General features: G+C 36.4%; 1 protein-coding gene across 1 annotated transcript; it reads right to left on the bottom strand.

Annotated features, from left to right (window-relative positions):
* Positions 1-578: 578 nt before the first annotated feature.
* On the bottom strand, positions 579-24775 carry SLITRK1 (SLIT and NTRK like family member 1). The gene has a single exon (XM_085576281.1). It carries the CDS (start codon positions 24463-24465, stop codon positions 22387-22389), a length of 2079 nt encoding a protein of 692 aa, XP_085432407.1. The 5' UTR covers positions 24466-24775; the 3' UTR covers positions 579-22386.
* Positions 24776-24906: the final 131 nt, after the last annotated feature.

The following is a 24906-nucleotide window of genomic DNA, read 5'->3' as shown; positions in this document are numbered from 1 at the left end:
GAATTATATAAGTGGTTACAGTGGGGAATAGAATGCAATAGTACAAAAAATGTTAGACTATATATTTACTGTTAATTCTATTTTGTTTATCCTTTCAAAATTTCAAAAATAACTTTGAAAATCTTCTAAGCATCTAATAATTTCTGTGCAGTTGATGGTTTTTCTTCATTTTGTTTTTTCTTTCCCTTGCAATTATCACCAAAAAAAAGGATTTGTACACTGATTTATCCATATTTATTCATGGGCTAAAGCTATGCAAAAGAACTGCATAGTTGTATCTGGCAAATATTTTAGAATGCATATGCTAATGAATTCAAATTAATAAATAGAGTACTTGTCTAGGACACTTATCCAAAATACAAATAAAAAAATAAAATCTTTTCAACAAAAGAATTAATTCATTAATGAGCACTATAAAATTAATGTATTTAATATTAGTAATGATGTATAAATAATTACTAGCTTTAAAATTCAGTCATGTGGTGGAAAATACATATGGATTTAATATCACATTGATGAGACCAGTATAAATTGCAGATAAAATACAGAGAAAATAGACAAAAAACATACTCTTCATGTGCCCAAGTGATTCAAAAGGTAATTTATTGATCAACAATATTAATTACTCTGAGAATCTACTTCTGTGGTAGGTAGTAGTCTTTACATATACAAAATACATTTACAGTCTTTCTAGTCACTGTTTTATTCTCTGATAGAAGATAACATTCTGTCTCTACCATTTAAGGATCTCATTCATTTTTTATTGAAGTGATAGGGGTCTTCAGACTGAGGGAATTGTATTCTCTAACAGTTCAACCTTTATGTAAAGACAGGTTTGGTTTGAGAGTCAGTTGAGTTCTGTACATAACATACATATAATCTGTACATATAGTAGACCTGATAGTATACCCACTGTAAACATTGAAAAGACTGTTACTAATGTCAATGGCTTTGATCTAGCAATTTAAATATATTGTATCAGAACTCAAACTAAATTCAGATGTTCCGAATTCTGATATTTCTTATACCTGAAAAATTATTTGCATACACACCCATGCACTGCATAGGGGCACAGGCTCATCTTACACTTTTGCCTCTGTTGTATACCTACAATAAAGTTTATGCATGGTCTTGAGAAGATTGGCAGTGAAACTTAGTATTTGTTACTTTGTCAATAGAGGGAAGCACACTCCTCACTGTCAACAGCAAAAGCCCACTTTCACATATGTAGTGTGTCTTTCTAACTACACAGAATAAATGATGATAATGAAATCTATCAGCAAATACTTCCACCTGAAATCACAGAAAGGTACCTTCTCCTACTTGTATGACCACCTAACATATTGAAGAGAAGATATTGTACATAGCAAAGTCACATGATGAAACAAAATTTGAGCTAAACTATGAATCATTTTTTTTATTCTCGGAAGTGCCAGGTTGGACTTCAAACTCTTACACTTCAAAATGGTGCACAAATCTTTTATTTCCTGATGTTAAAGGAAATATTTAACAAAACCTTCACAAATGTCTTTGAAAAATTATGTCAGCACTTAAAATGTCTCTTAGTGATACATGCACACATCCTTCCATGATTTTAATGACATTTATTTGTGTATTGTGTTAATGCCTTGGAAAAAAAAAAAAAAAAAAAACAGCAATGATAAAAAATTATTTGACATCCTAATAGAACCTTGGAAGTTAGAAAGAAAATGTAATTTAAGAATATGGTATTTCTCTAGAAATAGAACATAGTCAATCTTTATTATTAGATTTGTTTTGCAGTCATTTGAAACTGGCAAAGGTGCTCTCCAGTCCTGGCTCTACACTAGGTTGACCATTGAAATGGGTGAAATTATTGTAGTGGAAGCCAATTAGAAGTAAAATAATTTCTGCTGTGGTAAATTGCAATGAGATGACTTGGACACATGCTTCTTTTCTCCTACTACAGAAGTTCTTTTGAGATTTGTTAAGATCTTCTCTCTTCCAAGTTTAAGTGCAAGACTTATGGTTGTGCACAGGAGCAGAAAGACAGGTGTCCTCAGCAGACCACTTTGTTCTCAAACTCATAACAATATGAGAGCCTTGGGCTCTTTATGGCTTCTCTCTACTCTGTTCTTATTTTAACCACAAAAATAAGAGCATGAATGTACTTCTATATAAATCTCACTAAGCTTACCATGTACTGACAATATGTTTTAACATGACTGTGAATCTATTTATGCCGAACACATTAAAACTTTTTTTTATTTTAACAGAAAAAATGTATGTATTTTTTAGATAAATCTTACTTTTCCTTCCTTTTTCTATCCAGTGAATTTTCATCACATAGTCCTAAAATCTTCAGTGTGACTGAGATTAAAGAAATATTTTGTTTTAGTATTTGTTTCCTAGGAATAATGCAGTCACCCAAAATCAAATATTTAAAATGTCTTAATTCTTTGCATATATTAATTTTTTATTTTCAGCATCAAATAACACCTGCATGTGTCTAAAAAGCCCCCTAAATTCATTATTTTTTATGGATAACTCCCTATTTCCAACACTAACTAAAGTATATTGTATTTGCTTCTTTAATTGTAACTCAGATTCAGATAAATTTACCTTAAAAATACTCTTATTTCCATAAGAAGAAGGGATTCTAGACAAGGACATCTAATGGTGGATCCTTCATCTTTCTGTAAGCAACTGAAAACCCACAAATGTGTATCCTCATGTCAAGAATCCAGGTAAAGAAAATGATAAAGTAGATTTGCCTTAAATATCTTGAGTTAGGTCTCTCAGGATGGGATTCACCTTTCAAATTATACAAATTTAGGTGTTATTATGTAGATGACTACAGATTGAATAGGTACCTGATATTTCCCAGTCGACAGATAGATCTAGGTATGCAACAGCCACCCACTAGTAAATATCCAATAACACTAAAAATTCTTTGGCATGCTGGAGACACCTGCAGAGCTGTTTCAGACCTATCTAAGTGTGGGCTACTGGATGCTTCTGTCCCTTAAACAAGGAGAGGCTGCTTTTTTCCTCATCATGGGGGCAGTCATGCTTTGACTAGAACATATTTTTCCTTTCTCTCGGCCAAACACATTATGCAATTCAGGACAAAATATGTCTGTCTTAATATTGCTAGGATGATTAGGGATAGAAACTAAAACAAACTTGTAGGAGCTAAGATAAAAAAGACAATAAAGTTAAGAGAATACAAGGAACAGAGGATGCTAAAGGTGAAATTAGAAAAGAAGTGGAGCAGTGAGACTTACATAATTACTTTAAATTGATTGATCAACACTTTTCACAGAAAATAATTTTTTTTGTGTAGATTTCCAATTAAAAAAAAATAAATGACTGGTCAATTATTTACATATCTGAAATATCAAGTTTTTAAAACCTCCATAATTTCTGAACCCTATAAACTTGCTAATTTTTTCAATGCTTTCCTTAAAATTTTACTTTTCTTAGGAACAAAGAATTCATTCTCTCTAAGGTACTATTTAATCTTGTTTTTTCCATTTTTTCCAGAACTTCACAGTTTTACATGCATGTGCTTACCAAAATTAAGTTCTGATAGTCTATTAGCTCCATTGTATAAGTAAAAATCAATACACTAAGACGCAATGAAAACCTTCCTTTAGAGGAAGACTGAAGAGAAGCAGAGAAGTTGTAAAAAAAATAAATGCCATACAAATAAAACCTAATATTTGACAAACTGTGGTTTTACTCCTCACTGGCCCTATCTTGCCTTTTACTGCATATATATTTCTCCACCTGAGTAAATAGAATGCCTCAGGTTTGCAGAAAAATGCCTGTGAAATTTCACAGTCCTTTCCATCTAAATGTCACATATAACCATCATTCAAATTGAATCAAAGTTGATATATTTTTTTCTATTTTAGATATTATATTTATAGATAACTACATTAAAAGTTGGAAACAATAGAGTATTATCACTGTCCTGGAAAATGCATCAGCTGCTGAAAGCTAGAAGTTTCATTTTGATGGTATATCTAAAATATGGATTAAAAATTTATGGGAGAATATGAAACTAAGTCCTGGCAAAAAAAATCAACTAAGCATATAAAGGATTCATCAAATTATGAAAATCATTCTGAAAGTGAGTATGATACAGGTGAAAAGGGAACCTGATATTTTTCAGTAGATGAAACTATTATTTTTAATAGGGAAAAAATCCTTAGTTGATCTACTTCAATTTTTGGAACTTGGTTGCATGGAAAAAAATGTACAAGCTTGCTGGAGAAATATAGACTTATCAACAGCTACCAATATTTATTCAAAATATTTCAAGTTTATCCTGTGAACAAAATAGGAAGATTGCATTTACCAATGGTGTGGGCAACAGAAAAGCAAATGATGGCATCTGAAAGATTTTAAGCTACAGATGACATATTTACAGCAAGCATGTAAACTCTTCCTATCAGTTGCACCAAATTAAACATCTTCATGCTGAAGTAACAGATAATAGTTGCATAGTATTATAAAAAGTTTCAATTTAAGCAAAAAAATTCAATTTTTGAAAAAAAATTTCTCATATTCTACTTGTGATAGTCTTTAACTAAAGAAACAAACAGATATGTTCAACTATTTACTAAAGAATTCAAATGTAGATATAAACAAAAACATGTGAAAAATAATATACTGTGCCATATTTTTCAGAGAGAAAGATATTTGATTAATACAAGAACATATCTGAATTGCTCTTCCTAGCTATTGGCATGTTTGTAGAAATACCATCTGTAGTCAGCTGTAAATTTTCCAAGCTTTGCCAACCTGGAAAGAGGAACCATGGTTGCAACCATGGAACCTTTGAAAGAGGAATGTCTAGTAGTTGGCAAAGCCAGTGTCTGCTCATTTCTACTCATAATCACAACAACACATATCTATTTACCATTCCTAAAACAATAATTTATTCAATATTTTGGCCAGTATTACTATCTGCTTAACTTCAATTCGGCTAACTACCTATTAAAAATGCAGGATTCCAACACATAAAAATAGAGGAAACTTATAAAAAAATAAGCCAACTCAAGAAATAAATATTAGCCCAATACCTGCCTTTATTCATTTCAGTAAGCTTTCAGTTATATGATTGTGAAGAAATTGCCAGAAGGACATGGCTACTTTTGACCTACTTTTCAACTTAAGTAGTCATTAAATGCCAAGAAAACACACTTGCTTTTCTTGACAGACTTTCCTGCCAAAAAGAAAATTATTGCCTGTATCAATCAAGAGTTCATGGCTGTGGGTTTCTTCTTATTTCCTCAGCTGTAAAAGCACTCAAATAAAGCACTTGCCTTTAAAATAAGCCCTCATAGATATAAGTTTTTAGTTGTGCTGAGGGATTAAAAGCCATGTTCTCCCTGCATGACATTTATTGCAAAATCAAGGTATTAACTTGTAGATAAGTGTAGGAGAATGCACATGAGCATTCTGAGTCCCTGTGCTAAAAACTCCTGAAATGCTTTTCCACTGAGAATGTGAAACATATTTTATTTTTTATTAAGATAATAAAAAGGATTAGTCACATTACAGATTAATTGCCAGCACAATTTATAATCCGTATTATAAAATGAAGCTCTTCGGTTAGCTGAATTCAGAAATTCATCTGAAAATATAATCTTCCCTTATGTTTGCAGGTCTATAAAATAAAAATTAATGCTTTTCTCTGTTAAAAATTTTGCTTGCCAGTGAGACATATGCCATGGTTTAGCTGGGAGAAATTATTTCTGGGACAGACTATTTGAATTAAAGTGAAAAATCTGGCTGTCTATTTGAGACAATAAAACTATCATTATTTTGTGAATATTTTGAAAAATACATCAAATGTTAAATATCCATGTTGATGAAGTTATCCAGCCTCTAGCATTGTCACACTTTTAAATTATTTTAATGTATTGTACTTTTTCACTTGTGCAGCTACAAAATACTATAAAAGTGTCCAATAAAGGTTAAAATTTAAAATACATTATTTTCTCTAACTTCTTTCACTTATTCAATGCTAGATTGGCACCTTGGCAGAACTGGTTTCAATATATACAAGTATCAATGTGACCTTTTTTTTTGAAGTAGCATCATTCTACCCCTTCAATGTTCAAGAATGCCAACATCCCTTTCAAGAACTTCTATGGCATTCTAGAACACACCAGCACATTGCATTGAGTAGTGTCCAGTGAACAGCAAAAAGAGCATAGACCAGCCCTCTGCAAATAGTGGTGTCCAACAGAAAAGGATAGGTAGATGGAGAGACAGACACCATTTCTGTAAACTTTCGATCTTCTAGAATAAGTTCATGCTGTGGAAGATTTGCTCCATCTAAATTGATGGTGAATTGCTAAGAACCATTCACTTACATCTGTATAAATACATCCTGGTTTCTTGTGCCACAAATCTTGCTAATTTTGTAAAAGCTTTTCCAAAAGTCTATTACCTTGTTTTCATTCTTAGACTCAAACATATAATCAAGAAAGAATACACTAGATTAAGCATATTTTCTTCTTTGCAAAACCTAAACAATACATTTCAATGATTTTTAATTTTTTTTTTCCTTATAATGTAAAAAATATACTAATTTTCTGTATAAGCATCTAGCTGTCTTGTCTTCTGATGGCTGGTTTTTGTGATTTAATAAAGCATGTTAAAAACAGCATTCTTGCCTAAATGTTTACTTTTCATTATTTTTGTTTATAGTATTTTATAATAATCACTAATTTATTATTGTTATTGATTAATTAATAAACCAATTATTATTAAAATATTAGGTCCTGATTAGGGATCTCAGAGCATAGGGTTTTTTATTGAAAGGAGCTTTAAAGATCACTGCTTCAACTGCCTTACCATGATCAGGGTTGTCTTTCATGAGGTTCGCATGAGCCTGTTCCTCAAGGTTTCTGTGGATGACATCCCTTCCTTCAAGCCTATGAACTGCACCAGTCAACTTGATGCCATCTTCAAATTTGCTGAGAGTTCATTCAATCCCACTGTCCATGTTATTGCTAAAGACAACAAATTGTATTGGCCCCAGTATGGACCCTTGAAGGACACTGCTGGGTTTTGCTTTTGGACATTGAGCCATTGACTGTAACTCTTTGGACATGGCCATCCAGCCAATTCCTAATCCATCAAACAGTCCATCTATCAAGCCCACACCTCTGCATTTAATAATAAGGATATTTTAGAGGATGGTACCAAAGGCTTTACAGAAGTCCAGGCAGAATGACAACACTTTCCCTGCCCACTGATGTAGTCATTCCACCATAGAAGGCTAATTGCTTGGTCAAGCACAATTTTCCCTTTCTCTAAATGTCTCTGTGTTTTCCATGTGTTTGTACATACTTTCCAGGAGGTTGTGCTTCATGGTTTTAGCAGACACAGGAATGAGATCAACTGATCAGGCCCTCTTTGGTGCACTTTTTAAAAATTATAGCAATGTGGCTTGGCAACTGCGTCAGTTCCCTTAGCATCCACCTGAGGGATGCACTTTATCAGCTACCACAAACGTGTATATTTATATTCCTCAGGTGGTCTCAAGCTGGACCTTCTTCTACCATGGGAGTTATTACTTTCCCCCAGTCCTGATCTTGCTGTTCAGGGACTTGAGTCTGGCTTTTTTAAAAAAGAGATAATAGTGTCAGTGTCCTTCTCATTCTAGTGCATTTACATAGCTGTCAGTGACATTTTAGGTGTCCTAGGATGTGATCTCTGGTCTCCATCTTTCCTCAAGAATGATATAAATTTCCCTTCAGACCTGTTCACATCTGCCATCACTATGTACATTTCTCAGTTATCCTAAAATATCTTAAATGATGTTAGGCACATACATAAGGGTCCTAATTTAGTTGCTTTATTTCATAATTCTGGCATGAAAAAAAAAAAAAAAAATTTAGTTGTATATAGTTATTCAGTTCCCAAAATAGGAAGAAGCAACTTTGATTCTAAAGAACACACCCTTCTCTCCAGTAGCCAGAATATTCATAACTACCGGCTCTAATTCAAAACACATGCTCTAGATATTATTTTAATATAATTCAACACTGGGAATTAATTAAGAGCAGAATCTATTGGTTAACGATTTGCCCATCATTACTGCATTTCTTGCACTGAATACATGGAATTTTTCAATATGCAATGAATACCAGAATATGGTATTTACATGGCCAAGCAACCAGAGTCTTAACTTTGATTAGGCCTCATTTATACTGATTTTCCTATTAACATAAAATGCCATAAATAGGCATAAGTCAATTCTACTATTAGTGAGTCTCACACTCCTTGATTTGAATCCAAATTTTCAGAACTATACATCAAAGTAAAATCAGATTACCATATTTTATGTGTGGGTGGATGTGTGATACACTAAAGGCATGTCAAACAACATTCTTATGTAAAGATCAGTAGGAAGAAAGTGATCGTGGAAGAATTTAAATCCTGCTTTAAGTGTCTGGCAATTTAAAAGTATTAATTTTATTTTTTTTTAACTTGAATACAAAGCCATTTTTTGCCTTTTTCCATTCTATTACCAATCTTATTGCTGCTTTTGAGTTGAAAGTCTGTATTTATTTGAGATGATTTTCTGTTATATAGATGTGCTGAAGTGAGAGTGCTTTTGAATTAGTCCTGCCTATGCATGTTGTCTGAAAATTCAGACTCTGCTCAAACTTGGAGTACAAAATAAAAATTTCCATTTTGTAAAGCAGCTCCTGGGTTAGGCATTAATGCATTATTATCCTGTTCACTTTGTTAGTTCAATGCCTGTTGAAAATGTTCCTCCATATTTTTGAAGACTCATCTATATGTTGCAATTGGTATTCTACATGACTATTTCAAAATACTGGGAAACAGGTAGAAATGTGACATTTGGTTTAAAAAACTGCATCAGTTTTTAAACTGGATCTACCCAGTTTACAAACAACTTGTTACACAAATTATATGATAATAAGGTTTCAAGTATGTAAAGTTTTAAGCTTGAAACTTTACTCTGATAGAGATGGAGAAATAAGAGAAAAAATTAATAAATTGAAACTGTTCTACCATTCTATAGGGCAATTCAGTGAAAATTCTAGTAACACAATGAATCTGATGAGATAGTGTCATGATAATAGTCAGGTACAATATCTGGTTTGAAGTATTATATTAACATGAAATATAATTAAAACTTGCTTACAGAACTATGTTCATATGCATAATTTACCAGGAATCAGAATCAATTAGGAATAAAAACTTGAGCTGTTTTTGTTTGCTGCACACAGGCTGCCTAATGTAGTGAAAAATCCAGCATGAAATTCCTCATTCTGCTTCACCCTTCTCAGACATTTCTTCAAACGAAAATTACATTTCAATGCAGACTTTTGGGGAGTTGATTTTTTTCCAAATCATTATCTATAAATTATGTATAGTGGTTATGTTGTACAGCCTTATTCATGAGAGACAGAAGGCAAATGACTGACTTTATTTAAAACAATCACTAGCATTTCTAAAGCTAAATAACTTAAACAAATTCATTTTCATTTTAACTCTGATTCTTGCAATCTTTCAAATCTGACAGAAGATAACAGGTCATATAGTTAATTACTATAAATCTGAAGATATTTCTAGTGACTTTGACTTGAAAATATGTTTTACAATTTGTTTCTGATTCATACAAAGGAACTTTCTTATCAGATTTGACTCCTCTAAACAATTTGTGCTTAAGTCTACTGAGTTCTCTACTAATCCTTCTTATAACTTCAATATTAGTTTTAGAAGGAATTTTCAACATTTTCTTCAGCATGGAATTTTGGGTAGCAACATGCAATTTTGTGCAATAAATACTATAAGGATGTAATAAAAGAGCAAAAGAATGCTCTCATTATCAGCCATTGGCATGATTTCTTTAGAATTAACATGACATTTCTGCTTATAAGAGCTCTTCCTAAGACAGGAAACAATTTCCAGGTATTTTCATTAACTAATTTATTCTTTTAATAACCCAGAGATATTAAGAGCTAAAACTTCTATATTATTCCCCCTTCCCACCCTGACTCCTTTTCCACCAAGATTAATCCAGAGCAAGGACAGCTGTGCTCAATAGGGCCATTTCTTGATGGGGACAGACTCTTGAAGTAAGGAAAGGTTCCCTGGGGGTCTGAGAGCTCAGATGGTTATGAGGCTGGTATTTTCCAGAATTCCATGCTGCTGGGGTAAGGGGTAAGGCGGCGATTTCAGACACCTGAATCCTCCTCTCTCGATTCAGGTAGGTCACTGACACTCTGCTATTTTATAGCAAAGGAATAGATGGTCCAAGCCAAAGACTCAAAGTGTGGAATTAATTGGAGGAAATGCAGCTCTTTATGGTTATAGTCATATATTTAGACTAGGTGCCCTAGATTCCTGTTAGAGTGAACGGAAAGAAATAAAACTTTAAAAACATGCTTTATCTCTCTCTAAATATGGATAAGGCTTATTTAGAGATTCAGACTTACAAACATAGGTGTCCAAATGTGAACTAAGGATTGAAGTTCCACATACAGTCAATGAAAAACTTAATCTTGGCCAAAGCATAAACAGCAGGTTTAAATGTCTTAGGATATCTCAGACAACCAGGACACTCATGGAGTTCACAGATATCAACCAGGACCTCTAAAAGAACTGTAACCTTCTCAAGTGGCAGCTAGAGGTCATGTTGGATATCCCAGGAAACCCAAAAATAATACTACATTTAAAAGTTGAGTTTTGTGTTAAGTTCTGTTCAAACTGATCTGAGACACTCTATTTTTTATTCTCTATTATCTATTCTCTATTTTCTCTATTCTCTGCAATGTCTGTTCCTTTCATGACTGTAGTAAGAGTTTAGACAAAACAGTTTACACCCATATGACATTATTTAGTTAGCTAAATTTGGTGTCTATGTTTACAGCTGAAATGTTCTTCACATCCCAAAATGTCACATAAACATGAATAGATCCATTTTCTCCCCACTGACTGTACAGAAAGACAAACGTGGCTTGCTCAGCAGGAGAACTCTATGCTGCAGCTGTGAGAATTTCAGCAGGAGTACACTGAAATTCAGCTTCACAACTGAATGAAGAAAAAAATCTTAATAGGCATATCTATTTATCTGATTAATATAACCCATGTTTTCATGTGTTTTCAGAAAGTTAGAACTTTTGTCAGAACCCATTCGTCATAGTGAAGGAAGGGAGAGGAAAAAAAGAGTTAGTATCTGGTTTCTTGACCTCTGTCTTAATACTGTCAGTTTGACTTGTCAATTAGTGTCAATTGTGGTTATATTGATCTGTGTATTTTATGGATTCTAACTAGAACTAGACTCATTCTACAAACTCAGATACTAGAACAAAGTCCGTGGCTTCTAACTTTCAGTCACACCTGATGTCATTAATAGGGCTACTTTTCTAATAAGGAATTGGATTTAATTATTTTCATCTTTCTCCTGTATTCACTGATCTTTCTTGGACAGATATTAGTAAAACAAAAAAAAATTACAGGTTTATTTGAGACAATATTGCATATATTTTTATTTTATTTCATAATTAATGTACCACTGAAAGTCAATTATGAAAGTATATTGAAAGTAAATTGACTGATATTCTTTGGTTTATTCTTATCTATTTCTGTGATACTAAATTTAGGATGTCCTCCTGAAACCAATAGAGAAACACTCTTGGAAAACAGGAAAAGAAAAAAAGCCTCATTTTTATTGTTGCCATTGTTGTTATTAGGATATTATCCTGCTTTTTGATTTGAAGTAATGTAAGATTGAATATTAAAATGATGTAAAAATTTAAAAGTGAATATATAGATCAGTCTGTGTCCCAGTATAACAGCAAACATTTTTAAAAATAATCAGGTGTTACAGTGTGCTCCTGGGCACTCTGTGTCCCCTTCTCCAGAACCCTGTGACTCTGATCAAGATAACCCTGGACCCCTCCTTCCTGCCCCAACGGGGTTGGCAGAGAGCCAGGGAAGCCCACCCTGTCCAAAGTCTGTATAGACCCCTGACATTTCCTGTTCGTCCTCTTTTGCCCGCTCTCCCCTTGGACATCACAGAATAAAGAGAGCTGAACAAACATATATTGGGGTAAGAGCCTCTTTTGGAAATCTTTGCCTTCTCCTGATAATCCTCTCCTCAAAGCCTTGGATCTCTGGGCTAGCCTGATAATTCAGGGGGCTGTGAGGGGGGCAACGTCAATCAATTTTGTTTATTGTCTAAAATATTCTGGTTTTCTTTTAATAAAATGTGATTTGACCATGGAAAAAAATATTTGAAGGACACTCTTTGGCTGCCTTCCTTTTTATGTGTGTTTTTATTTTTAATTGGAAGTTCCATCCTCAGAATGTTATTCACAAGTGTGAGATCCATCACACTTATCTCTAGCAATATAAAAGTCAAATAGCTTAGCTGTGATTTTTCAGCCTTAGAAGCTGAAATTCAGTTGCAGACTGCGAAGTGTAAATTCATGTGCTCACAATACAGCTGTTACGTTTCAGCTAGGGAACACTTAAAAGGCTTTAACATAATCATCTGTAACACTTAAGGTATGCTAAAGTATCTTGCCTGAATTCCAGCTGCCAGTTCAGAATAGAAGATGTATTAACCATGGACCAATATCTCAGGTATCCCAGGATGCCCTGAATTCCACCTAAGTATGCATATCTCAAATGATTTGAAAACTCTTTTTAGAATCCAGTCCCAAACATCTGCCTTCAGTTCAAAGAGACAGGATTGTATATGAATGCTGTCAGTCATAACTGCAACAATTTAAATCAAGGCAACAAACCATTCCAGTATTTTAACACGAAATATTAGCATACATGGCAAAAAAAAAAAAAAAAAAAAAAAGTTTTAAAATTTATTTAATTAAATAAAATTTCTCATTGTTGTATTCTAGTCTACTTGTCCAATGTCAGTCAGAGGTAATTGCTGTATTCTAGTCTACTTGTCCAATGTCAGTCAGAGGTAAACGCAGGGAGATTGAAGTTTGTTTTAAAAATATAATAGGATTTCTGAGAAAGAATTGCATCATAAACTGAAGAAAGCAGAAAGAAAACAGCAACAAAAACAACAAAAGCAGCAACAAAACCTACAATTTTTAAGCCCATCTATGAATCTCTGGCCCAAATGCTGAGACCACAGGAGATACACTGTAGATATTCACACTTCTAAATGAGCAAGAAACAGAATTAAATCATAGGCTTAATCTCCAAGTACAAATTGGCTCATGTTCACATTGCCAAGGGCTTGTCCCTTCTGTAGCAGTTTTGTCTTGGACTGAGCTAGTTGAGAGCAACGGAAAAGAGCTAAATTATGATAGAACAGTTATTCAGTAGGAATTCTCCATTATGGATTATGTATTATGGATTATAGCTACGGTGCTTGTGTTTATTCACATTCTGATTTAGTTAGTTTAGCATAATAAAGGACCCTGTTCCAGTCAGTTATGGGGCACTCAGTCTGACTCAAAAGGACATATATCACACACTTATGTTTTCTAAGTTTTTTAATTCCTTCACTAATGTTTGAAAATTTGATCCTGCACTGATTCCTCATGATCCAGACAGAAGAGGGATTCGTCCATGTCTTTTTTGTCCCCACAAGAGCAATTCTTCCTATTTTAATAAACCCTGATATTTGGAAAAACAGTATTATTTCACTGAAAACCACAGAAACTTACAGTGAATGGGATTTTGTCTACAAAAATATATGTACTAATGAAAAACATATTTTGATAATTTCCATTTACTTTCCATATCCTATGAGATACAATTATGGCTCCATCAATACTAGTAGTATCAACGCTTCTTAAAATTAGAATTCTTTACTAAATGTCTTTACCCTAAGATTTTTGCTTTATATTGAGAAATGTATTGCTTTCATAAATCCATCTTTAGAAATAATATCCATATAAATCAACTGTATATTATTATCTGACCAGAACACTGCTAATGATGTAACACTTCTAATCAGAACTGATCCTTTAAAATTCATGGCGTATTTCTGAACCTTACTAATAAATTTTTTCTTCACTTTTTTTCCATTCCTAATTAATCTATGTAGCATAATCTACATGCTCAGGTACAGTAAGAATGCAGCTAAGAATCCTGGAATTAATTATTCAGATTAGAACTTATGAATGCTATGAATTTGTTCAAAGGAAAAATGGGCTTAATTTAATATACATGTCTGCAGCTGAGCTAATAAGTTTGGGCAGACAGCAATTCATGGATCTGTAATAAGAACAACTTCCTTCTGAGCTTAATTTTCATATTGCCTTATTGCCAAATCAAGTCTAATCATTACTCTAAATATACATTCTGATTTATGTAGTTGCAGAGGAGTATTGTCTTACACTAAAATTTTAGTTAGTTAAGATCATCTTTCATTAATAGCAGCACAGCTATAGAAAGATCTTTCAAAAATGTGCATGCTTCTTTTTCCCATGGGTGCTCTTAGCCAATGTCAATAACATCTTTCACTCTGTTGCTCAGACCAGCAGTTCTTATTTCTGACTAATTTCAGCAAATCTGCAGGGCCTTACACTGTATTTAGTGCATTCTTTTTGTTCATACTTATTCTGTCATGTTTTGTTTCTGAAAAAAAAAATTTAAAAAGGCAGACAGAAAACAAACAAACACTACCCCAAACCAGAAAATCTTTAAATGTAGAAGATATCTTCATTATTTTTACTACTATAAATATTATTCCCTGTCACACATAATGTCATTGGGCAGAATACAACTTCTGGTAGGTTTTTGCAACAATGAAAATGTACCCCAAAATTTAGAAAATTGTTTCTGTCTTGGCAGTTTAGATATATCCATTGACCTATCTTTCTGAGGAATGCTTCCAGCCAAGGATAATAATTTCATACACACACTTTTTAAAACAACCATGATCTTCACCACCCTATTTGTAAATATTTCCTTAACAAGTTAGCTAAGATAGAGACAACTCTACAATAAAGACACCTCAAAACATATCCTTTATAAACAAGCTACCTCATTTTGAATCATTTGCTTCCCAAATTGCAACAGTGGGAAAAAATCCCATAATGTTTTGTACTTTCATTCTCCCCTTTTGTGCTCAAGCTATGTTTTGGCACTTCTGTCTAAAAGTCCTTATTGCTTGCAAAGTGCCCAGCACACAATGCTGCCAACATTGTTGTGCCATATTTATCCTGGGCAATTGAGTAACAGTCTCTAGAGTCTAGCTACATATTCTACATCCTGCACTTAAAACTTTCCTACCATCTGTCTGCCCTTAAAGATCTCTCATGTGAATAAGTTGTTACTGTGTGTCCATAATTAAATTATATTTTTCCCTTTTCAAACCTCCTGTGACAATCCACTTAACAGTTTTGCATTCTGTTTTCATAAACCAGACTTTCTTTCTTCTGAAACACTTTCCATTCCATTTGTAGCATTTTATCTTTCATCGTGATGAACTTAATGACTTCAATAATGACTATAACCCTGGAGTACTGTATTCTTCATTTGTATTTCAAGCTTGATCCAAGAACCTGTTATTTATTATTATGGTATCAGCAATAACTGTCAGGAAATTTTTGTTGTTGTTGTTCTACTTTAGCTTCCTGAGCCCTATATTACTTTAAGAGGTTACTATTATAGTTATTACATACTATGGCAATTTCTAATGACACCAGCTAAAATAGGTGTCCCATCCAAAAGCAACCATTAGGATACAATCCCAGCATTAAAGATCTAGCAATTTAGAAAGACAAAAATAAAATCCAAGTTAGAAAAACAGATGGAAAGAGTATGTGGTACGCATGTATCCTCTATTGCTAACCTCTAAAAAATAATGGCCATCCTCTACAATTTGTCATGTCTCTGCAAACCATCTCTGATATAATTTTTTTAATGTAGTTTCAAGGGTTTGGCTTAATTCTTAAATGCATTTCATTATCTGCAGCACAGGTGTATGTAACTGAGCTACATTTAGCTCATTGAGCTACTCCTCTGCTTGTCCATAGACATGCAATGCTTTTGTGGTGTCTTACCTTGCCTGGGCCCCAGCTGATCATATGTTCTACAAGCCTTGAGTCTTTTCTATCAGCAGATAAGACACCAAGATATTTCAAATTACCTATTTGAATCAAGATATTTCAAATTGCTTATGTGTACCAGGTGAACCCAACCCACCAGGCTCTCAGGGTAGATCAAGAATTCAATTCAGTTGTTCCCACATGGATGTCTACTCCTATTCCAAATTCCATAATGTATTCTAGAGTCCAGGTGCCACTTCATAAATATTCTAGTGTGCCCTAGTTCATTTTTTTGTGTCTATTAGTCTCATGCACACACCGCAGATACTCTGGGACACCTCTTAGGGCACTACTGACTGTTAGGGCAACTCATCCAAGCCCATCAAACTAGATGAAAAAGATACCACCTAATTTCAAGTCAGATAATAATCCAGAAAATGAGTCATATTCCTATTTTTTTCCACCTGACCATACTGCTTCTTAATTCCTTCATAGAATTCTATAATGTACCCACCCATCTTTACTACTTGAATCCTCATTTAAAGTAAAAAAAAACATTATCTTCACATTCTTTTGTTTTCCTCATCACATTTTTGTGCCTCCTGTTTGCTAAAATTCTGCTTGCAAGAGATGCAGTTGACTCAGGAATGAAATAAAGTAACATAAACCAAATATGACAATCCATAGTTAGACATTCTTTAAGACCGAAGCTTGAGGGGTCTGTCTGAATGCTCATGACATCATCAAAAGTCATTAATAGCTAAGAGAATTTGTTCCAGTGGCTTAGCTGGAAAGCAGCTGAGGGGAATCAATCTGACTACCTAATAGAACAAGTGACCTACTGAGGAATTTTGATGGTACCAATGTTTCCATCGAGCCAGTGTTTTCTGCCAAGGGCACTTTGTGCCACTTATACCAATAAATAATGGTAGTTTAAGCAGTCATTCACCTAGGGTCAACTGAGTGTATTCTACAATGGGCTTTTTCTGTTCATTCTTTGCTATGAATTTTTGATCTTAGTCTTCAAGTGTATGATGCAAGAGACTAATTCCTCCCATGGGACTTTCTGGTGACTTTGTTCCTCTCTCACATGACTGAAGCATGTATATAGGAAGTAGTCACAAAAATTGATCCAGAAACTTTAACTAGTAAATGGAATCATTCAGCATGACAAAATGCCCATTGACCTGGCAATTAATCTTGAAGAAGTAATACTGAGGGATCTCATTTATATTTCTTAACCCAAAATGAAAAAATTATAAAGGCTTCTAAAACTCACAGATATTATGTTAAATATAATCTGTTACAAGTTAACCCACTAAGGTACCATTGCTAAACATAATCATAATTAATGTAATTTAATATAATACATTTGCTATATTTTTTTTTGTCCCCATTTTTTCCAGTGCTGATATTGCTCTGGGGAAAACTTAGTAAAATAAAATTATTTTTGTGATTCTGATTGGCCATGTCCATACTTCTAATACAGTTTAAACAGGTCATTTTAAACAGATAACAGAAATATCTGCATATTAGGACAACCATATCTTACCAACACAACCTATTAATTCTTCACCCTCTGACTTCATCCCAACAGTAGTCAAATGCTCTGCCCAATGCCTGGAAATTTCTGTTCTATAAATCACAAAAAATCGCATAAATTTGGACTGCACAAGCACATTGAATAATATCCCATCTTATTTACATACGTCTATGGGAACTTTGCTAAATACAGAAGATCTACCTAATGAGATCCTTTAACATTTAAGAGTGTCCATTTTTGATTATGTGTGAATAAAAATTCATCCAAATTCTCTCTGACTGATTCAAATAGTTCAAAAAATTACAGAGTTTGGTATAGAAGAAAACAACTGCCATGCAGATTCAAACTCCAAATATAAGAAAAAAAAGTGTTAAAGATCTGATATCTTGTGCATCATTTTCCAAGAAAGCCCCCAGATGAAGCCTAGGAGAAGGTTACACAGAAAATAAAAAGAGCAATTTTATCTCAAACAAATTTCTGCTGTCTTTTGCAACTTAATCAACCACTGACAAAAATACAATGGGAAAGAGTTTGTAACTTTACTTAGAGCTACTTGTCTTTGGGAAACTTTGATATTTATGAGATCTACAAATCGTTTCACAGGTAATGGAAGATAGAAATCATTCTGTTGGGAAAGATGAGCATTTATCAGCCTCTTTCTGCCCTAATTTTCACCCTAATGACTTTTGCCACCAATCTGAAAAAATGTGAACTGTTCACTTTGCGTAGTTCACGGCTTTTCTACCTGAGTGAAGATTAGCACACAAAGCCTTTTCTTCTACATCAGATGACATCTGCCCCCAGTCTTGCTAAGAAAAAAAAAAAAGAAAACAAAAAAACCAAACTAAACTAAATATAAAACCACTAAGAAAAAAAAAACAACTAACTCAAACCGAACAATAAACCCCCTCAAAGATTACATCACTTAGTTTGCAATCAGATCTGAAACTGTATTTTCAATGCAACTGCCCTGAAGTTAGAAAATAACCTGACACAGCCAATACATTTAGCAAAGCAACATAATAACACATTTCTATGCAGTTCCAACAGCACACTTTTTCTCAAAATGACATACATCACCCTGGGTATGAATTAAAAATTTTTCAGGTTGCTTCTAGAATTCTGTTCACTCTTCTGCAATGGCATGCAGGAGGCTACCATGTAAAAAGGCATGGATTTCTATGGCAACAGTTTAAATTCTAGGCTATTCTTAGTTGAAGTGTTTGCAGAAACAAAACAAAGCACAAACAACCCTTTTAAACTAGATAAATAACAATTCTCTTTTCTGCCTTTTCTGAAAGAACAGAAATGCTGTGATGATTAAGCAATAAGTAACTAAATGCTATATATACTATACTTGAAGTTACAATAGTCTTAAGTTAGCAGGAAAAAATGCCCATTTTGACACAGCATGGATATCTTATAGGCTTCTAATATTAGAAATAATATCATGGCAGTCATTAGCAGCAAATAAAACATTTACTTTTTGGTTATTGCTCTTAATGCAGTACAACTGAACATATTTAATATATTTACACTTCTCTCCAAAACTTCCTCAATAATCCTTTTTCTTTCTCTTATGTTTCTTTTTTGTTAAGTATTTTGTTTGATAAAAATAATCATGGAAGTGCTAAACATGTAAATAAGATAAGCATTGTAATTCAAGGCCTGGTAATTATTACATCATCTCAGAGAGTTGGGTGATCTATGTCTCTTAAGAGCAAGTCTCTTCAAGATGGAAGAAAAAATCCTGTGAATGTTAAAATCTGAAAATGATATAGAAAATTCCATTTTGTAATTTTTCCACAATGTAGAAGCAGGGTGATAAATACATGTCTTCAACATTTCAATTGAATTGACATTTCTATATTGGTTTGCCAATGAACTAGAACTTTTAGGAAGCTAAATGAGCACCTTTCCAACTTTATGTTACTTTTCAATGATGACAAATTGAAATTACGTATTTAGAATTATATTCTCTGAAATGCATGCATGTCTGATCTCAGCCAGTGATTTGACATTTTAATTTATTGTGCATTTTATCTTAACTTCCATTTCAGTGGTTCTAATGTAATTATTATTATTCTTTTTAGCATGGGATGTGTTCTCAATTTTGCCACTACACTATCAAAAAGAAGGCAGCTAAACTTAGGTTGTCTTCTAGACGTGCACCAGCTCATACCTAAACAGGTTATTTTGGACTCTTTCTAAGCTAAATATGATGGCCTTCCAAGGACAGAATTACTGGCTCACATGTAAGTGCATTTATTTTTTCTTCTCAGACTATTCAACGGTGGATTTCACAATGGCAAAGTAGTGCCTCTACTGACATCACTTTGTCTTACACAGAGCATCCTGGCAGAACAATCTGTCTAAGGAAGCAGCAAGGTGGAATAAAGAAAGGACCTTGAAATAAGAATGGTTGATATAGTTAAGCAGGCCATGCAATTTTCGGAGCTCCACAACCAAATTTCAAGGTATTTTCTAGGAGACTGCAGATTTTTCCACAGTGATAAAGGATTCTGGAGGAATGGTGTATTTCTTGTGTTTAATTCTTCATGAATATCTGTAATCAGACTTATGCTTCACTTTCAAGAGCATACCTATTGCAATGTGTATGTTTGTCTGTTTCCTCCTCACAGATCCCAAAGGTGGGCTTTTTCTGTAAAGCAAACCAAATCAGTATTTGAAGTTTACTAAGTCCCTTACAGTGTTTTACTCTTTAAAAGGATTCTCTGCCGGGAGAAAGCCAGGAGCAACGTGACTGAAATTCTCCATATCTCCACTGGGACTTGAGCTGTGAGTTACAAGTGATTTGCAGAGACTTTTGCCTTTACAGGTTTGACTGAGTTTAGGGGCACTTTCCCGTACAGGAAGGGGATCAAAGGCGAGCTGCCTGAAGTCCAACTGCAGCACTGCGCCGTGTTTTTTTCAGCTTTTAATATCAAAGGGTAGAGGTACCCAGTGCAGGAACGGGAAAATCTCTGCGGGCTAATTCGCTTTTCCCACTGGCGGCAGCTGCTGGAGCCCGGCCGCCCGCAGCTGCCCCACCGGGCAAGCTGCTCCCGGGCGGGAATTCTGGCCGCGGAAAATCGGCTCCAGCTTAATGAGACCAAGCTGGGCAGAGGCACTTAAAGCAAATTCCCACTAACATCCCTAATATATCTGCAATGTGTGCAGCAGAGGCGGTGACAGCAGCGGCAGCAGCATGAGATTCACAGTATTAATAAAGGGATTCACTGCCTCGTTAAAAAAAAAAAAAAAAAAAAAAAAAAAAAAAAAAAAAGGGAGGCGAGGGGAGGGAGAAGGGAGGAGAGAGGAGGCAGGCAGGAAACTTCTCTGTTATTTACATTGGGAAAGGGGGGAAGGAAGGGTGTTTGTGCCTCTGCCTGTGAATGAATGAGAAAAAGGAAGGGAAGGAAAGAAAGGGAGGGAGGGAGGGACACACACACACAGAGTACTGAAAGGAGGCTCTGTCCCCTAAACCCAAGTAACCCATTTGCAAGAATTGGATGCTGGAAAAATGGTAAGGACCCGGAGTTGAAAACATTTTCACTTTAATACTGAAAAAATATGCCATTATAAAATCCTCGAATAGAATTAGTAAGTTTCACTTGCTTCCTCAGTTCTGTTTTCCTCAAGTTATAGTAAGATTTACAACAGCACAGAATTTTCTACCATTAAACTTTGCAGCCTAAGCGCTAGAGTGACATTAATTGGTCATGCTTAACTGCCTTGGATTTTTTTTTTGTTTTTTTATGTTTACACTGTTACCATAATAGAAATCAAGGGTACTAATTTTTACATTCAGATGGAAAGGCAATACTGATTATGTATATTGAAAAAGAAGAGAGAGAAAACAAAACCAAAGCCTACCCTCCCCACCTCCCCTGAAAAAATGAAACACAACCCATTATTAACAAAGCAAATCTCTCTCAGCAAAGTAATTCCCACCTAGACGTAAAAATAAAAATAAAATTTAAAAAATCCAATGAGAATATTCATGCAACTATGTCTTAAATAAAATCTTTACATTTTTTTTTTTTTCCACAGTAAAAGTACGATCTCTACTGCCTATTGATCACACAAAAAAAAAAATCTGGCGAAATGGCACTTTTTATTATTATACTGTATTTCGTATATAGAAGGTTTGATACGAAGGGACTTATCAGGTAAGAGGGATGATGGTGTGAACTAGACGCTGCTTCCAGTCGGGGGCTGGAGCGTCCCTGGGGTGCGTTGTATCCATGCGAGCCATGCAGCACTTTTTTTTTTTTTTTTTTTTTTTTTGTCCATTTGTCTGTTTGTTTCGGAGTCGGAGTCATTTATTTACATTACATTCATGCCTTCGTGCAACTTTCCACTCCTGCTTGGCCGTCAGGAGGAGGCCAACACCAGTCCTCTGCTCCCCTCATTTTCCCGGCCTCTTGGAAAGGGGTCGGTCCACAAGGGAAGAGGGCAAAAAAGCAAATCAAACCCCAACACAATTGAACAAAAGCCCAACAAAACCAGGAGCCGTGTTTCGCCCTGCCGGAGCCGAGGGAATCTGTTCCTCGTCTGTCCGTCGCTGCTCCGGCCGCGCACGGGCGGGGGATGCGCGCACCGCGGCGGGCTGCGCAGCGCTGCAGGGATGCGCTCCGGCGCCGGGCTCCCCCCGCCGCCCACTGGGCCTCGGCGCTTGCTATGCGGGTCGTGAGGAAGGGCGTGCGTGTGTCTGTGTGTTTCTCTTCTCACAAAAGGTAGCGGCGGAGGTGCAGAGCTGTCCCCGGCCGGCGCATGGATGGCCGGTCCCGGGTGGCGGCCGCCCCCGCCCCGCCCGCCGCCTCAGTCCGACAGGGAGTGGGAGCCGCAGTCGTACACCCTGTGGGCCCCGTCGGCGCTGTAGGGCCCGTTGTGCCAGTAGGACGAGTCGCAGACCGTCTGCAAGGAGTTGATTTCAGATGCAGAGGAGTTGGCGTCCCTCCTCTTGGACCGTTTTCTGTTCCTCAGGATGAAAACCAGCATGCCAACCACTGTGAAGGCAGAGGTCACAAAAACCAGCAGAAGCCCTGGCACTAGCACCGAAATAGAGACCCGGCTGGTCTCCAAGTAGGAGTTGGAGTGAGTACCTGTCTCTGTCAACCCGGTGCTGTTTTTGTTAGTAGAAGTTAATGTGGGAGAGATTTTTAACTGAGGGCAAATCACATCGTTGGAGAGAGACTCGAAATCCTCCTTGAAGAAATCTTCAGGGGACTCACACCTCAGGTCACTCATAATCACCTTGGGGCGCAGCATCTCTGCCCACTGTTTGAAAGGCACGATAGGGCACGTACAGTCCCATGGGTTGCCGTGCAGGTCGATCTGGGTGATGGAGGTGAGCTGGTCCAGCACCCCCGCCACTGGGAGGTACATGAAATAATTGTTGTGTATGCTCAGCTTGGAAAGTGAGATCCCGGCGAACACGTCTACTGGGAGAGACCTCAGCAGATTGTTGTTGAGGATGAGGACTCTCAGTTTGGGCATCGCATTGAAGGTGCCAGGCATGATCATCTGGATCCCATTAAACTCCACGTTCAGATACTCCAGGTTTTGCAGCCCAGCAAATTTCTCCCGGGACAGGGTGTCTAGGTAATTGCTATCCATGTAGAGCCATCGGAGATCAAAGAGGTTCTTGAAGGTGTTGTTCTCAACGGTGGCAATGTTGTTGTTGCCCAGATCGAGTAAATTAAGTTTTCGGTAATCCAGAAAGTGGGATTTCCTGATAGTGTGTATTTTGTTGTCTCTCAGAAACAGCTCCTGCACATTGGAGGGCTTGGGCTTCAAATCCACCAAGCTGCTCACATTCCTATCATTGCAATTAACCTTTAAACCCGAGCCAGGGATCTGGTCACAGCTGCAGATGTGCGGGCAGGAAAAGGTAGCGGGTAGTTTGCTCTTCGCACTCACTGTCGACACGGCAGCAGTGGGTTTGGTCTTGATTTGCCAGTTGACAGGAATCTTTGTACCTCCGTTTGGAGCAGATCCTGGCGTGGCAGGGTCTTCTTTGCCATGTATTTTAAAGGGGGTTGGAATGGGACCAGGATCGCAGGTTTCTTCTTCGGCAGGGGGAGCAGCTAGGCTGGAGTCTACTCTGTTCTTTTTACACAGCTCCTGCTCTGTGGTCTCATTTAAATCTTTGCCCTGCAACCTAGTGGGAGCTTCACAAATCACTCTGCCGATCAAAGCGTTTTTAGGTATGTTTTCCAGCCATTCTTTCAATGACAGCAGATCGCAAGTGCAGTCCCAGGGGTTATCCTCTAGCAGGATTTCAGCAATGCCTGGGATCTGCTCCAGGACCTCCTCGTAAGGCAAGGTTTTAAGACGGTTTCCCCGGAGGTCGAGGTGGGTGATCGGCACATACTGAAACACGTTGGGGGGCAAGGTGCTGATGAGATTGTCATTTAAAATCAGCACCTCTAGCTTGTTTAAGTCCCTAAATGCTCCCGGGTCAATATCCCGCAACAGATTAAAATCTGCCTGGAGGTATTCCAGATCGTCCAGCCCCAGGAAAGTCTGCTTCCTGAACGATTTGATCTTGTTGTTGTTTATGTGCAAGCGTTTCACCAGCTGCAGCCCAAGGAAAGCCCCAGGAACAATCTCATGCAAACCGTTGTTTTCCATGTGCAAACTGACCGCATTGTAAAAGTTAGCAAACTCATTAGGGAAAAGTCGAGTCAGGGAATTGCCATGCAGGAATAAATGGTAAAACTGGGAAGTTGGGGCGGTGAAATGTTGCAGGCTGGTAAATCCTTTTTTCTCACAGTCTACGTGCAAATCCCCTTCTATCTCGTTGCAGGCACAGATCTTCTCTTTGCAAACGTCCCCTGTAACGTTTCCAGCAGCAAAACAAAGAGACGTCTCCAGCAACAGAATCCAAAGCAGCATTTTTAAACCGAGCAATTCATTCCCGATCTCATCACAAAGTAACAGCAACCATCCTCCTCACACGGAAAGCAATTCCAGTTCATTCAATACATTAAATGTCCGAACCACCAGCAAAGGGGGAGATAAAAAAATGTGTGGGGGGGAGCAAGAAGGGTCGGCGGAGAGGGGGGGGGGGATGCTTTCTTTTCTCCTCTCTCCCCCCCACGCTCAACTGCAACAGCCCAGATTCCAGTCAGTAATTATATCCACAAACTATCCAGGCACGTACTGCAAGGCAGGCAAAAAAAAAAAAAAAAAAAAAAAAAAAAAAAAAGTAGAAGGAAAAAAAATCCCCCTCCTCGCTCGCCCTCCCTGACGCCTGCCGGGCAGCTAAGCGGAGGTCTGCCGGCCGGGCTGGCTCACCGGCACGGTGCTGCTGGCCCCCGGCCGCCGCTGCATGTT

Source organism: Lonchura striata, chromosome 1 (assembly GCF_050655825.1).
Source record: "Lonchura striata isolate lonStrDom1 chromosome 1, ASM5065582v1, whole genome shotgun sequence".
In the NCBI taxonomy this organism is placed as follows: Eukaryota; Metazoa; Chordata; class Aves; order Passeriformes; family Estrildidae; genus Lonchura; species Lonchura striata.
Note: the sequence above shows the minus strand (reverse complement) of the source record. Positions and strands in the feature narration are given on the sequence as shown.

Coding starts and splice junctions, on each gene's coding strand:
- SLITRK1 (XM_085576281.1), bottom strand. CDS start 24,465: ATGCTGCTTTGGATTCTGTTGCTGGAGACGTCTCTTTGTTTTGCTGCT.